The 14337-nt window shown below is 63.5% G+C and overlaps 4 protein-coding genes across 4 annotated transcripts; 1 reads left to right on the top strand and 3 right to left on the bottom strand.

The window, feature by feature from the left end:
• Positions 1-73: 73 nt before the first annotated feature.
• Positions 74-3656, bottom strand: CHLRE_03g176250v5 (uncharacterized protein). The gene is made up of 7 exons (XM_001703388.2): positions 3467-3656; positions 3292-3389; positions 3075-3191; positions 2836-2940; positions 1621-1896; positions 1198-1392; positions 74-931 (listed from the first exon to the last, which is right to left on the bottom strand). The coding sequence occupies exons 1-7, from the start codon at positions 3513-3515 to the stop codon at positions 716-718; spliced, it is 1056 nt and encodes a 351-aa protein (XP_001703440.1). The 5' UTR covers positions 3516-3656; the 3' UTR covers positions 74-715.
• Positions 3657-3996: 340 nt separating this feature from the next.
• On the top strand, positions 3997-8554 carry CHLRE_03g176200v5 (uncharacterized protein). The gene is made up of 6 exons (XM_043060961.1): positions 3997-4622; positions 4889-5090; positions 5329-5454; positions 5665-6255; positions 6397-6768; positions 6953-8554. The coding sequence occupies exons 1-6, from the start codon at positions 4093-4095 to the stop codon at positions 8144-8146; spliced, it is 3015 nt and encodes a 1004-aa protein (XP_042926090.1). The 5' UTR covers positions 3997-4092; the 3' UTR covers positions 8147-8554.
• A 118-nt stretch (positions 8555-8672) lies between these two features.
• On the bottom strand, positions 8673-10483 carry CHLRE_03g176150v5 (uncharacterized protein). Its single transcript, XM_001703389.2, has 2 exons — positions 10337-10483; positions 8673-10011 (listed from the first exon to the last, which is right to left on the bottom strand). Exon 2 carries the CDS (start codon positions 9997-9999, stop codon positions 9376-9378), a length of 624 nt encoding a protein of 207 aa, XP_001703441.1. The 5' UTR covers positions 10000-10011; positions 10337-10483; the 3' UTR covers positions 8673-9375.
• A 765-nt stretch (positions 10484-11248) lies between these two features.
• Positions 11249-14226, bottom strand: CHLRE_03g176100v5 (uncharacterized protein). Its single transcript, XM_001703390.2, has 6 exons — positions 14070-14226; positions 13645-13941; positions 13245-13345; positions 12945-12999; positions 12301-12540; positions 11249-12059 (listed from the first exon to the last, which is right to left on the bottom strand). The coding sequence occupies exons 1-6, from the start codon at positions 14106-14108 to the stop codon at positions 12027-12029; spliced, it is 765 nt and encodes a 254-aa protein (XP_001703442.1). The 5' UTR covers positions 14109-14226; the 3' UTR covers positions 11249-12026.
• Between the last annotated feature and the right edge of the window lie 111 nt (positions 14227-14337).

The following is a 14337-nucleotide window of genomic DNA, read 5'->3' as shown; positions in this document are numbered from 1 at the left end:
TCTGAGAGGTTCACCTCCCCTGCGCAGCACTCCTACCCTCCGCTGACTGCACACGTCTTAGTGTGGCGCATGTAGCATCGTCGTGTTACAAACAGCCTCCTCTTCCCAATCCGCAGCCGTCACATCCGCAGTTCAGCAGGTCACTCACATCCGCAGTTCAGCAGGTCAAAACTGTCAGCCCCGAAACGCTCCTCATGTGGGGCGCAGCGCGCAGCATTTCAGTCGCGGTCATTCTCTCATCACTCATGTCGCTACCTCTCTTTGCTTCTATGCATACGGGAACAATCGCACCGTCTGCCTCTCGCCGCAGCATACTTGTAACCCCCTCCCCCCCTCCGACCCCGATGTACCTTCATGCGGCACCGGCGATGCCGATGGCACCCCGCAGCCCCGGGCTACGTACCGGAGCCACACCGGCTATCACGCTCCTTCGCGCTCGCCCCACCACACAGCCCTTCCCCCATGACCAGGCCCTTTAGATTCGCTTCACCCAGCTCCTCCATTCGCGGCTGATAGCAGGCCGCGCGCAGCTTCCCGCTTCTAGCTGCGCTGCTGCTTGCAGCCCACTCCGCAGCCAGCTCCACTCCTCACTCCTCCAGACCTCCCGTCGGCGGGCTCCAGCGCACCCGCCGGCTCCAGCGCTTCCCACACACCTATGCCTCCAGCTCTGCCCCAGCCAACAACACGTGCACGCACGCATCGCGCCAGTTGCCATTTAGAACAGGTAGACGATGCCGTCGGCGATGCGGCCCTTCTGGTCCTGCGCCACGCACTCGCTGACCCACATGATGTTGCGGATCTCCTGCTCGCGGAGCTTCATGTAGGCGTAGAAGACGCCGTAGTGGAACTGTTGCTCGTAGCAGTCCACGCACTTCTTGACCTCCTCCTCGTACAGCAGCTTGTCCAGCATCTGGCTCTCGCCGTAGCCCAGCTGCGGAGGGTGGAGTGGAGGTGGGAGGTGGCGTGGGAGGTGGAGGGTCAGTTTGGGTTGCGTGACAGGGAGGGAGGTCGCGACGCCGGCACCCGATGCGCAGCTGCAGTACGGGGTAGGCCGTTACAGCATCGCCAGCCAGACGGCCAGGGGCACATCGCCAGCCTTCCACGCTGCCCGCCCCGCCCCGTCAGGCCGCCACATTACGAAAGGCGTGCCTGCCACCCCTCGAGCGCACAAGCACAGGCGCACGCGCACATGCGCACCTTGCTGAAGATGCCGCTGTAGGCGGGCACCTTCTCCATGGCGGAGCGGATCTGGTCGAAGTCCTCCGCCATGGCCAGCTCGTTGTGGCCGTGCGGGTACAGCAGTCCGAAGTTGGAGTACAGCTTCTTGCGGTCGTCGCGCGTCAGCTCCGTGCCGATCGAGTTCAGCGTGATGTTCAGCGCGCGGCGGTCGGTCTGCGCACGGCGTGTGTAGCGATCGGGGCGCGGCAAGTGAAGGGGCGGGACGACAGGTCCCTTAAACAGCTGACCGCCTGACCCAGGCCGCGCATACCGCCGCGACGTCTGACACATCCCGTGCCCGCATCACACGCGACGCCATTGTCTTGCGCACACGTGATACACATTTCACGCTTGCCCCCATGTCCCACGCGCCACGCCCCACGCCCGCCCCTGCTCCCACACCTCGAACGCCAGCATGTCGCCCATGATCTCCGCCGTGGTGCTGCCCAGCTTCTGGCAAAAGGCCGCGAAGTCGTCCAGGTAGGCCTTGTACAGCGTGTTGCGCATGATCTCGATGTTCATCTCGTCCAGGTCCTCGTGCGTCAGGTTCTCGGAGAAGTAGGGCGCCAGCGGCGTGTCCACCAGCACCAGCCGGTACAGCTCGCGCATGTTCTGCGCCACCGCCAGCGTGGCTATGGAGTCGAACATGCCCAGCGGGTGGCACTTGTCCAGCAGCTCCTGCAGGTGGTGGTGTCATGGTGGGGGTTGCGATGGCGTGATGGTGGTGCGGCGGTGGTGGATGAGGGAATAGCAAGAGCAACTGTTTGTTGTGCCGTGCGGTGGTGGTCGGGGTGATGCAAGGGACCGAGGAGGGGGGAGCATGTGGTGACGATGTGGTGCGAGCACGTTATGTGCGCTGCGGTCCGGATCGGTCGGGTGAAGATGCCACGGCAAGGGGTGTGCCAGATTTTGACCACGCCACGCCCATGCCGCGATTGCGGCTGCAGGCATGCATGCGGGAATCGCTGCGTTGGCGCCCCTCGCTGGTTGAGGGCGAACCGCTGCTGCTCAAGCGCCCGTCTTCCGGCGTTTCTTGACCACCACCACAGCTCCTTGCACCGAGCCGCCCCTATCGAGTTCTACGCCATGCACGCACTGCGAAGCGCCTGCTGTACGCAGCTCGCCTGGCTGAATGGCCTGATGCACCGGCCCGCGTGTGGCGAAGCCCAAACGGCCAGTGCAACCACCGAGCCGCTGACATAGCTCCACACGCGCCGCTGTGCAGCCAAGCATACCCGGCCCCAACCCGAGGCGTGCACGGGCGCCACCAAAGCCAGCTTATTGCTGGCTGTTGTTGTTGCTGCTGCTGCTGCTGCTGCAGCCACAAGCTCCAGCATTGGCATGACTGCTCCTGCTCGCAGCCCCAGTCCGCGTCAGACACTTTGCTCCACTGCAGCCACATCCAGGCTGCGTGGCCGAGTAGCCGCTGCCTTCCTTAGCGCCTGCTTGTTGTCCACGTACCGACCGCCGTGCCACAAGTGCCACTTGCGCTGGCAGGCCACATTGCCGCCTTGATGGCGTTCACAAGAGCCTCATATCCCGAAACACATTCGTGTACCCGCATCCACCTTCCATCGCCCCCCCCCCCCCATCCATCCCTTGGCTGTTGCGCCTCACCTGCACGTCGCGCTCGTGTAGCGTGCCCGTCACGATGAGCACCACGTTATCAATCATGTGACCGTACGTGCAGTAGTCCATGAACATTGCCAGGTTCTCATCGGCCTGGCGACGGGGGCGAAAGTGACGGGAAGGGTCGGGCACAGCCGAGCAGGCGGTACCTGAGCAGGCCTCTTGCACGCGGAACTGCACGCTGCCCCTCCCCCGGCCAGCCTCCCTGCTAGCCCCAAGAAGTTCACCTGGGTGCGCATGTAGTTCCAGTCGTTCACCAGCTTTTGCGTGCAGCGGTCCACAATCGTCGCGGTGTAGATGGGCGAGGCCTCGTTGACCAGGTACGGGCCATAGTCGGTGGCCGTCTGTATGTTATATGCATTAAAGATTCAAGGTCCAGTCGGGAAAGGTGGCCAACAGCAGAAGAAGGTGCTGATTGCCGCCTCGCTGGGCAAGGCCACTCACCAGGTTCAGCTTGATGTCCTCCAGCGTCTCGCATTGCGAGAGGTTGTTGTAGTCAGCCACCGTAAGCATGCCTGTCCGGTGGCTCCGCACAACGCCTTCTGCAGGTGCCAAAGACCACAGACGAGTTCATTTCGGCCCGGGTGCGCTGGCCTGCCCTCCCCTGCCCGCGACGCACCAAGGAAGCCATCCTTAATGTTGAATGACATCATCTCGAACCCGTACATGGTTGCTAGCTGCTCCCAGAGCTGCAAACAAGCCCGTCAAGGCAAATCCCGCCCAAGCGGGTTCGAGCAGTCTATGGGTATGCAAGTTGAATTCGTTTTGCTACGTGGATTTGCCAAACAAGTGCAAGTGGCGTAAGTCCCTACAGGGACGCGTAATTCTAGGGTGTGTTTGCCACGGCTTGCCACGGCCACTGCCCGTGACTCCCCTGCCCCCGACTCTGGCCGTCCCCTTGCTCCCTCCTCGGATCCCCCTGCTAACTTTGTTACTACGGAAGATGCATTGCATCACAAGAAATTAAAGCGCACAGCGAATTCCCCAGCCGGTGCTGCGCTGAGCGCGCGTTTTGGCCTTGAATGTCTGCGCATTACATCCGTCTTAGGGGCCACCTCCTCCCACCCAAGCGCCATCAGGGTATCCTCATGGATTCATGGGAAAGAGCACAGCACATTGCATTGTATGTGAGTTCCGGCCCAGTTACTAAACTCCATGCGCTGCCCTCATGCAGAAACTGGGTTTCGGAGAGCAACCCGCTCACACAGCTGCTCCCTATGCATCATCACTTAAATTACTCACACGATGGCAGGGCCACTGGTATCAGCTCCTGCTTCTGCTCCCGAGGTGGATGTTGAGGAATTTATTGAGAATGTTGACGAAGTGCACCGGTTAATTGAGGGCCTAAAAGCCGGAACGATTTCGCCTGATTATATCGATACTAAGACAAAACTAAAGCAAGAGAAAGAGGAGGAGAAGAAGAAGCGTTCAGCAAAGGAATCGGAGGGCCGCGGCCCCACGCCCGCCGCGCCATCGACGACGGAGACAGCAGCATCCTCCAAAGATGAGGGTGATGACGATGCTGAGGACGAGCGCAAGGAGCGCGCTATGGCGAAAGTCAAGGAGCTCATCGCAAACCGGGAGCGCAAGCTGCGCGCTCGGGCGATGTACGAGGAGTACGTAAGGACCAAAGATCAATCTCGCTTCGGTACAGACTACACGAAATGGGACATTTGGTGTCCAGACGACGAGGAGGACGACCTCATCAACTCCGTTGGCCCCAACACGCCCCAGTTCCGTGCCATGGAGAAGGACATAGACGAGCGCCACAGACAGTGAGCTTTGGGCTGGGTGCACAACGCAGGGGGGAGGGTTGCATTTGCTCTGGGGTTGCAGTTGGCACAGCAGGGGTGGGGGCCAATGGCTGTGGTGCACACGCAAGTTTATGCGCCCGCGGCACGCCTTGGGTTCCCAGCTTGGGCGCCGGCACTACCCCCAGCGGCCGGCCCTCCTCGCCCTGCTTTTCCGCCTCCCATCCCACCCTGCCCCCCTTACCCGCGCCCTAACCCGCGCCCTGACCCGCACGCACCTAACCCGCCAGGCTGGTGGAGCGGCGGCAGCTGGCGGAGCGGGCCCGCGTGGCCGGCAACGCCGCGTACGGCGCTCGGCAGTACAGCGAGGCTCTGCGCTGCTACCAGCAGGGGCTTGAGAGCGAGCGCACCAACATGGCACTGCATGCTAACGCGGCCATGGCGGCGCTCAAGATCAACTGCTTCGTGCAGGCCATTGAGCACGCGGACAAGGTGGGCGCTGGGCAGGAGGCAGCGGACCCAGGGGCGGGGGCGGGAACACACGGGGGCGGGACGCGAGGGCAGCACGCGGGGGTGGGACCTGGGAGCGAGCAGGGCAGAAGGAGACGCGGGCTAGGTGGCGTCCTGTGGTGCTAAGGGCGCGGGTGACCCGAGCAAGGTCAGCGGGCCAGCGCGGACCTAGCTGATACGGAGCTGATGTTGGGCCGGTGCTGCTGATGCCGCCATGCAGGTGCTGTCCATTGCGGACTTCTTCCACAACAACAAGAACGACCCGCTGTGCGTCAAGGCGCTGCAGCGCCGCGCCGAGGCGTACCGGGCGCTGCAGCAGACCAGCCGCGCGGTGGAGGACCTGCAGGTGCGTGCCCCGCCCCAGAACCAACTAGCGCCTGCACGTGTGTGGATGTGTGCATGGAGATGCGTATGCGTCAAGGCCCGCAATTGCTGGGGCGCCAGCCGGCCACAAACCAAAACAACACACCTGGCCCTGCACGCGGCACCCCTTCCCTCACCGCTTCCTTCCTGCTTCGCTGCCTCTCTCTGCTGCCTCACCCATCCGTACCTCCAGGCGGCCCTGGACATGGACCCCAAGAACGGCGAGGTGGCCAAGCAGCTGGCGCGCGCCCGGCTGGAGGACGTGGAGGCGCGCAAGCAGCGGGCCGTGGCGAAGGCTGTGGCCAAGAACGCCGCCGCCGGCGAGGCGGGCGGCGGAAGCGGCACGGTGGAGGCGGCCGGGCTGGCACTGGACCTGGGAAAGCTGGGGAGGGTGGAGAAGCTGGCGGCGGCGCTGGCAACTCCCCCGCCGCTAGTGGTGGCTGCGCCGCCTGCGCCGGCGTCTGCAGAGGACCAGGCAGCCAGCGCCAGCAGCAACGGCAGCAGCAATGGTGTAGCGCAGGCAGCCGGGGCAGGGGAGGCGACGGCTCGGCGAGGGCCGGCGTTGCCCCCGCGGCCTGTCGGGAAGGGGAGCGCGGCCGCTGCTGCTGCTGCCCCAAGCTCGGGTGCTGCGGCTGCGGCGTCCACTTCTGGGTCGGGTTCGGTGGGAGTGGGCGGCGGCTCTGTGGCGGTCACGTGTGAGGAGCTGCGGGGGCTGCTGAACGGCGACGACGGCTGCTGCGTGTACCTGCGGGAGTGCGGCGGGCTGCAGAGCTTGGCCACACGGGTGAGTCACGGCATCGCGGGCTGGGCGTTGTGCGCTAGAGGAGACGCTTTTATGCTTTCTACAGCAATGGGTGGGAGTGCAATCAGTTGCTGACGCTGGCGTCGCCACCTCAAATTGATCATTCCCGTGTCCGCCCTGCAGATCATCAAAGGTGCTCCGTCCGCTTCCTTGCCCGGCGCTGCCGGCGGCACCTCTGCCGGTGCCGCCGACATGGCGGCGCTGCTGCTGGCGCTGAACGACGCCTGCATGAACGACGGCAACCTGAAGCAGCTGCCGCCGCTCAAGGTGCTGCCGGCGGTGGTGGCGTGCCTTGACGGCGCCGGCGAGGAAGCTGCGGCGGCGGCGGTGGCGCTGCTGTGCACGGCAGTGACGAATGAGGACGTGCGTAAGGAAGTGTCGGCGTTGTTGGGTGGCGCCGCCAGCAGCAGCGGCGGTGCCGGCGGCAAGAAGGACGCGCTGGACGGGCTGGGACGGCTGCTGCGTTTGCTCACCGGCGCCAAGCCCGCGGTGCAGGTGAGGCTGGCTTAGATGCGTAGCAGCGCGCCTGGTAGCCGTCCTGCACAGTCTGGCAATCAGTAGTGTGCAGCTGCCCCTGCTTCCGCTCATGCCTTGTGGTGGCGCATTTTCAAGGCGCTCTTGCCTCATTATCCTGCCTGCCTGCCCGCCTGCCTGCCTGTGCCTGCACTGCCCTACACAGGGTGTGGCTCTGGCGCTGCTGGGCAACTGCATGGTGGACCGGCCCACCAAGACCGCCATGACCGCGGCCTGGCGCGCTGAGTCCTCAGCCGCCTCCACCTCTTCCACCGCCTCCACCTCCTCTGCCTCCTCCGCCTCGGGCTCCGCCTCCTCCTCGGGCTCCGCCCCCAGCACCTCCGGCTCAGCCTCCGGTGCCTTCCTGTCGCTGCTGCGCTCGCCTGTGGGCGTGTTGGCGGAGAAGGCGGCGGTGCTGCTGGGCAACATGGCCACAGACCCCAGTCTGCGGGCCGAGATGCTGGCAAGGCACGGCAGCGGACTGGTGGGGCAGCTGTTGGCGCTGACGGCGCCGCCGCCGCCGCCGGTAGCCGGCAAGAAGCAGAAGGCAGCAGCAGCAGGTGCCGCAGCAGGGCCTGTAGTGGATGCGGAGGTACGCCGGGCGGCGGCGACGGCGTTGTTCAACCTGACGATTGAGGAGGCGGGCCAGAGGCTAGTTGCAGAGGATGGCGAGGGGCTGGGGCGGTTGTACGCGCTCGTGTCGTTAGGCGGTGCGGACCGCACACTGGCCGCGCGCGCGGCGGGTGTGTGTGCACGTGCGGCTCGCGTGGCGCCCGGCGCGGCGGCGCTTCTGAAGCTGGGCGCGGTGGAGGGAATGATTGGCACTGCGGTGGCGGCACTGGAGGCCGTGGAGGCCGCTGGAGGTAGCAGCGCAGAGGCGGCGGCGGAGCGGGAGGCGACGCTGGCGATCCTGGACGCGGCGGTTCGCAGCGTGACGATCCTCACCACGCCCGAGGACGCGGCGCTGTCAGACCAGCTGCTGGCGGCCGGCGGCGTGGCGGCGCTGCTGCGGATCATTCGCGCCGCCTCCGCAGGAGGCAGCCTCAACAAGCCCGACAACACCGGCACCAGCAGCAGTAGCACCAGTAGCAGCAGTAGCAGCGGCACGGTGGAGTCGGTGCTGGGCAATGCGGTGCTGTGCCTCGCGGGCGTGGCGCGGCGCGCGGAGCTGCTGCCGGCCCTGCGAGCTGCCGACCCGGTGCCGCCGCTGATAAAGGTGGCGTATGACGGCCGCGGCAACGCCGCCAGCAAGAACGCCGCCATCTGCCTGGCGCGGCTGGCGAAGGACACACCCATGCTGGAGCGATTGCGGGAGCTGCACGGCATTGAGATTATCTATCAGTACGTGCAGCCGCGGTAATGGACGTGCTAGCGGTTGGCGGCGGTGTGTGTGGCGGAGGGTGGGCTCGATGAGGGTGGTGGTTAGCGAAGTGCTTGCTAGTGAATGCTGGTTGTGAGGCCTGGTGAGGCGTGGGCGGGAGGACAGAAGGAGCTGGTAGGTAGAGGCAGGTGGAGGAGAGCCTAGGCGCATGCTGATATCGAAGATGCGTTCAGCTGATTGCAGACAGGCTGCTTTAACATAGGCGCGGGAAGAGTGCTGGCTGAAATTCATTGGCCGTGCCCATTCATTAATGCAAGTTATGCAACCGTGTTACCTTGTGATGCCCGCCCCGGGTCAATGCCGGGTGTTCCAACTGCGTTGCCTGAGAGTGCATGTAGGACAGTGGGTGGTGCTGTACTGGTGGTGGCTGTGTAAAGCACTGCGCGCGCGCTTGTCGCTGAAATGCTGGAATGCGGATCTGCTCTCGTACAGCCCGAGCACACGCCAGATTACCCACCTCTTAGAGCGAACAGGAGCACAGAGCAAAGCATGCGGCCACGGAGTCACATGTTGCGTGTTACAGCCAGGGGTTCCCCTGGTTCTAGCAGTCAACAGACGGCTCAAGCCAACTTGGCCATGAGGCAACTTCTCAAAGCCATGCGTGTGTCGTGTATCTATGTCCCTACACCAGGGCGTTCTAAGCGCGCCGTCACCAGGGGGACTGTGCCGCGTCGCTAATATCGTCACCGTGCAGTACGGCGCTAAGTTATTAAGCCATACTATTGCAATTGCGGCTTTTGCGACTCCAATCACACGCCATACTATGGCAGACTAACGGGATCAATCAATCGCAAGGCCGTGCCTTGTCGAAGAGCTAGGCATGGGGGAGCACCAATCAGCCTTCCCCCTCTCTAGCAAGAGATGCAGCTACGGTTGTACGAATCCGGTACGACTATCGTGTGTGCCAACCTGCAATCACAGGCGCTCTAACGCGTTCATCCCGCGGTCACTAGCAAAAGTCATTAAGCTAAAGCAATTAAGGATATAAAGCTGGCCGAAGCCCTTGCTCAAACAATCGTCCACAATCCTGCGGATCAACAACCGCTAGACGAGTGCTCATTGCACCAATCACCACCCCTGCAGAAACCCACACACATCATCAGGTTGTAACGCACCGAACACGATCGCACTGGCCCCCGCGCTTGAGAGTCTCCTCACGCGGCGGCGTCCCACCGTTCTCTTACTCTTCTTCATTTCTCATTCTCCTCTTAAGCGAACGCCGCGCCGCCGAATGCCGACGCCATGCCGCTGCCGCTGGCAGCCATAGCGAAGGGCGACATGACGCTGCCCACGCTGCCGCGCAGGCCCAAGCCCACAGGCGGCTCCGCCGCCGCCACGCCGCTAATGGAGCCGCGGAAAGAGACGGCGGGCGACAGCAGCGATGTCGCCTCCTTGAAGGACGCGCGGGGGCCTAGCGGCGAGGGGTCCTTGAAGCTGGCGGCGGGGCTGAGCAGCATGGCGCCGGCGGCGCTGGGGCGGGGGCTGAGCAGGGACGCGGTGCCCTCGGCGGCGGCCTTAACGCTGTTGCGGGGTGTGAGCTGCACATGCACAAAGGCATCCATGAACGCCGGCGCGGCCGTGGGAGCGGCCGCGGCGGTGGTGGTGTTGGAGGCGGTGGGAGCGGGGGCGGGCGACATGACCATCGGAGAGGGCGCGGCGGGGGTGGTGGTGGTGGGCCCCTCGGGAGCGCCGCCCATGGTCATGCGGCGCTCACGCAGAGCGCCCAGGCGGTGCCACGACGCAGCCAGGCTGCCGAGCTGGGCCGACATCTCCTTCAGGCTATCCTTCTTCTTGAGGACCAGCGACGCAACGCGGTTGGCGGCGGTCTCCATGGCTGGCGGTTCCTGTGCGCGAGGTGAGGTGGGCAAGGACTTCCATTAGCACAGCTCAGGCAGATCGGCCAGATGGCCGGGTGGAGCTGACACAGCTCAGGAATGACATACAACGTTGCAGCACGAAGCTCGCCGAAGGTCGCGTCAGGGCTCTTGCAATCGCTACTGGGTCCCTTCGTATTCGCGCACAGGCGAACTCCGGCCCGTGCCGCGACGCCTGGAATCAAGTATCAACGCTCATACGGATACTATATGTATGTTTTGGATGCGTCGGCGCGACCAATGGCGACCTTCCGAGGCGCGCTACTCCCCGCCATGATGAATCGACGCCGCGTACCTTGCTTATAGGCCGGAAGAAGAAGTCGTGCTTTACAGAAGCAGCTTTATGGTCCAAGCCGCGTGTAGTGAGTACTAAGTCTTAGATGGTAGAGGAGGGACTAGTTATAAGATGTAGGGGCGCCAACGATGGACGATGTGGTGCTCCTCTCTGGTTGTGTTTGAGTATGACTGGACTGTGGCGTGCCGGCACTATATGTATGGCGCGATGGGCTGGCCTGTACGGTGGGACGGAGACACCGAGGCCCATGGGGACCATTACGTATGCGGGCAGCCTGGCACAGCTTCCAACCGCTTGCACGGGCGTTAGTGGCGCGCTTGCGGGCCTCGCGCAAGCGCGTAGGACCTGGCCCATACATGGCGCTTATTAAATTTCGAAGTGTTTATGCAGGAGCCGCCCTAGTCTTTCCACTTTCACGTTCGCTCGCGGCAGAGCTTTCCATCATCGGCAAGTAACCGCGACAAACCAAACGCAACATACCATGTTCTTTGTGACTGTCTGGGCTCATTCAGAATCAACATATAGCACAGGTCCCCATTGTAGGCATTGCGCACAACATGGCACCGACCGTGCAATACTGCCCTGCCATCGTGCATCCACTCGCTAACCCCGTCTGCGTGGACGCTTCCCGTGGGCCCTTCCCCCTGCCCTGCACCCTTCGCGGCTTTGCCAGTTCGCCACATGCTTTTGGCTGTAACAACCCAGTTCCATTCCTTCTCACTCGTAGTGCAATTTGTGTGTCAGGGACGTATGCGCTCGGCGGTTGTCCTGTCACTAAGTGCCAATAAGCCGGTTGTTCGTCCCTGCTATCGCTGCCTTCCACCAAGCCTCTCGCCTCTGGCACCATGGCTGCTCAGCCTGGCTCATGCCTAACAGTACTGCTATCCCCGCCTGATGATGCGTGCACAAGTGGTCCAGGCCGTGTTACATTAGTATCATTCCGCCCTTCACGCTGCAGCCCTGCCCACCCTCCATCCCAGTGCCTCGCATCGACCCGCTGCGTATGCACGGGTGTGTGATGGGACAGGGTTCGATGCCGCGTGCACTAACGTTGCAAACAGATGGGGCAGGGCAATCATGTATACCCTTTGTTTGCACTGATGCAGACAGGTTCATGAGGGCCTATCGCAGGGGTTGGGCAGGCACAGACGAGAGTGCGGTACAAGTGCATGCACGAGGTACATACCTGGATTGTGGAGCGCATGCCACGGAAATGCCACGGAGCGAGCTGCAATGGCAGTGGCTGCAAGGACTGTGCCCGAAGGAGCAGGGCTACGGGCCCCCGCACCTTGCTCGTGGCCCTACTGTGCCCCACCATGCCCGGCCACTCCCGTTTCCCATCCATCAAGGAAGCCCTCTCGCAGCCAGTCTGTCAGTATAAGCGCGCCACTGGCAGCTCATCAAGGACAGGGCAGCACTACCGCAGCGCCCTTGAGGCCCACAACCGTGACCGCCCTACATTGTCAGCACCGAACGCACTCCACACCAGCGTCAAACCAACAACACTGCACACATGGTCCTTGTGTGCCAGCAGTCATAAGGTCCAGGTTCCTTCCAGTCGCATACCATATCCAGTTGCCTGTGCCAACTGAGCCCAGTGTCTCCTCACCCGGCACCACAGCGCACCATATGCGTGCCTGCCTCACCGCAACCCACCGCAGCGGCCGCTGCGCCGGTGCAATCACCAGCTTTAGGTGGCCGCGGCGAAGCGCGCAGCGCGAGCCTGCGCGAGCCAAGGCACACACACGGCGGTGTGGTCAGCCAGGACGGTTGCATCAGCGCCGGTGCGTATCTACACGCACCCGCTCACATACCGCCCCCCAGTCCCAGCTCAGCATGCACCATGCGCCCTGGACGTACCCACACGGTTTGGCAGGTCCTCGTGCACGACACGCCCGCCCGGTCTACGCCTTCCCGCGCCCCAGGACCTCCTTCCCACCCCCAATCCCCGGCCCCACGCCCACCTTGCGCTTGGCCTCGAAGTCCTCATCGCCCTTGAGCGCTATGTTGAAGTTGGCCTTCTCCGCCGCCGCCTCCGTCAGCGGCTTGAACTTATCCAGCCGCTGCTTCTTCTTGGTCTCCTCGTCCACTATCCCGAACCGCGCCGCGCGCTGGTCCTTCTTCTTCTGCTCCAGCTCGGGGTGCTTGGTGCCGAAGCGCTCCGCGCGCTTGAGCTGCTTCTCCTTCTCCAAGTCCGGGTCCAGCTGTGCGGTTTGAGGGGTTGGCGGGTTCCAGGCATGACGGCCATTAAGTCTAAAACAGCGATGTCAGAACGGCGCCGGGAAGCCGGGGGGCAGGGAGGTCACGAGGGCGCGCAGGACCCGTTTGAAGTGGGGAGCGCGGAAACAGGGCACTCGCGTTCCTGAGCAGGGTTGAACAGTACCCGTGGCGTTTGGACGAGGCGTCATTTTGCCGTGTCCACACTCCATGGTTCTGCTGCTGCAGCGGTGGGTGGATTAGGTGTGTGCTGCATGCTACAGCTGTGTAGCTACGCTTACGCTGGTGCGGTTTTGTCTTGGCATGCTGCAGCTATAAACGTGCCATCAATACGGCACTGCCCCAGCTGCTCGGTCGTCAACCCCAATCCCCTCCTGCCCCTCTCGCTCACAATGTTGAAGCGCTGCGCGCGCTGCTTCTTGCGGTCATCATCGGGGTCCTTAAACCTGGTGGGAGGAGGGCGCGGAACGGGGCGCGCAGGCGATGACGATACATAGATTGCAAAGCGGGTGTGAGAGTGTTCGCCGGCCAGGTCCATCCTGCTGTCAGTCAGCAACCGCCAAACGCAACCCACACAGCAACAACCGCAATGGGGCCGCTGCCGCGACCGCGAGTCACTGGCGCGCCACCACAGCCCCAAGTTCCAAACCTTCCTGGCCCCGGGCATACTTGGCAGCATTAAAGGATCTACCTGTCCTTGCGCTGCGCCAGCCGCTCCGCCTCCGAGACCTGCTTGGGCTTGTCGGCGGCGGGCGCCGCGTTCACGACCTGCACCTTGACCGCCTCAAACTTCTATAGGAGGAGACGCAAGAGGGGCGGCGCAGCGGCACCAAAGACATGGAGTTTAGGCTAGGGGATTGCGTGCGAGTGCGAGCGCACCGCTGGCGGCGGTGACGCACATCCTGTCATGCAAAGCGGCCTGTGGCGCCCGCATTCACCGACACTGTGTGTGGCGCCGCAGCCGCCGGCCCCGCTGGCACACACAGGCTCGCGCGTTGCCTAATCACGGCCTTGAACCCAACACGAAACTCCTTTCAGCAGCGCTAACAACACCCGGCCCGCCCGCTGCGCTGGCCCTGCGCAAGCCTCACCGCGGCCTCAGCGTCGTTGAAGGTAATCTTTGCCCGCTTGCCGTCCCCTGCGTCAGCAGGAGCCGGCGCGGCACCCTCCGCCTCGGGCTTCGCGTCCGCCGCTGTCGCGGGCGCGGCCTCAGCGACTGGCTTTGCCTCCTCCGCTGGTGCCTCCGCAGATGCGTCCGCGTCCGCGGCCATCGCCTCGGCACCGCCCGCTGGTTGCTGTGCCGCAAGGGCAGCCTTGAGGCGCGCCACCAGCTCCTCCTTCTTCCCGCCCTGCTCAAGGCCCAGCTCCTTGCATGCCGCCTTCAGCTCCTACACGTCAAGCAGCAAACACGCCAGTTGCATAAGCAAGCCGAGAGCTACCGCGCAAGGCCAAACACGGGCATGCCGCTTGTTGAGTGTGGACTTCCCGCTCCCCCGCCTGCATGGCGTTGACTCACGGGCACTTTGAGCTTATCCACATCTTCCAAAGTCACCATTGGAATGCGCGTCTAGATGAGTATCGCAGAGGCAGAACTAGGCGAGCAAGATCGTCAATGGAGCGGAGTTGAAGGACAGAATGGTCTGGAGACAGTTGCGCCAGTAATCTGCTGATACTTCATAGGTGACGGAGCAACTTGGCTCCTCAGAGGCGAACTCGGGCCAACGCGATGGGGCCGCATTGCCCCGAAACCCATCCGCTGAGAGGAGCCCCGTTACCGCCTTTGG

The sequence above is a fragment of the Chlamydomonas reinhardtii genome, chromosome 3, assembly GCF_000002595.2.
Source record: "Chlamydomonas reinhardtii strain CC-503 cw92 mt+ chromosome 3, whole genome shotgun sequence".
Classification (NCBI taxonomy): Eukaryota; Viridiplantae; Chlorophyta; class Chlorophyceae; order Chlamydomonadales; family Chlamydomonadaceae; genus Chlamydomonas; species Chlamydomonas reinhardtii.
This window is presented reverse-complemented; position numbering and strand designations above follow the sequence as displayed.

Coding starts and splice junctions, on each gene's coding strand:
- CHLRE_03g176200v5 (XM_043060961.1), top strand. CDS start 4,093: ATGGCAGGGCCACTGGTATCAGCTCCTGCTTCTGCTCCCGAGGTGGAT. Junction 4,623..4,888: donor ATAGACGAGCGCCACAGACA/GTGAGCTTTGGG, acceptor CTAACCCGCCAG/GCTGGTGGAGCGGCGGCAGC. Junction 5,455..5,664: donor GCGCGGTGGAGGACCTGCAG/GTGCGTGCCCCG, acceptor CCGTACCTCCAG/GCGGCCCTGGACATGGACCC.
- CHLRE_03g176250v5 (XM_001703388.2), bottom strand. CDS start 3,515: ATGTACGGGTTCGAGATGATGTCATTCAACATTAAGGATGGCTTCCTT. Junction 2,941..3,074: donor GGAACTACATGCGCACCCAG/GTGAACTTCTTG, acceptor CCCCGTCGCCAG/GCCGATGAGAACCTGGCAAT. Junction 1,393..1,620: donor GCGACATGCTGGCGTTCGAG/GTGTGGGAGCAG, acceptor CGCCGTGCGCAG/ACCGACCGCCGCGCGCTGAA.
- CHLRE_03g176150v5 (XM_001703389.2), bottom strand. CDS start 9,999: ATGGAGACCGCCGCCAACCGCGTTGCGTCGCTGGTCCTCAAGAAGAAG.
- CHLRE_03g176100v5 (XM_001703390.2), bottom strand. CDS start 14,108: ATGGTGACTTTGGAAGATGTGGATAAGCTCAAAGTGCCC. Junction 13,346..13,644: donor TCAACGACGCTGAGGCCGCG/GTGAGGCTTGCG, acceptor CTCCTCCTATAG/AAGTTTGAGGCGGTCAAGGT. Junction 13,000..13,244: donor CTGGCGCAGCGCAAGGACAG/GTAGATCCTTTA, acceptor TCCTCCCACCAG/GTTTAAGGACCCCGATGATG.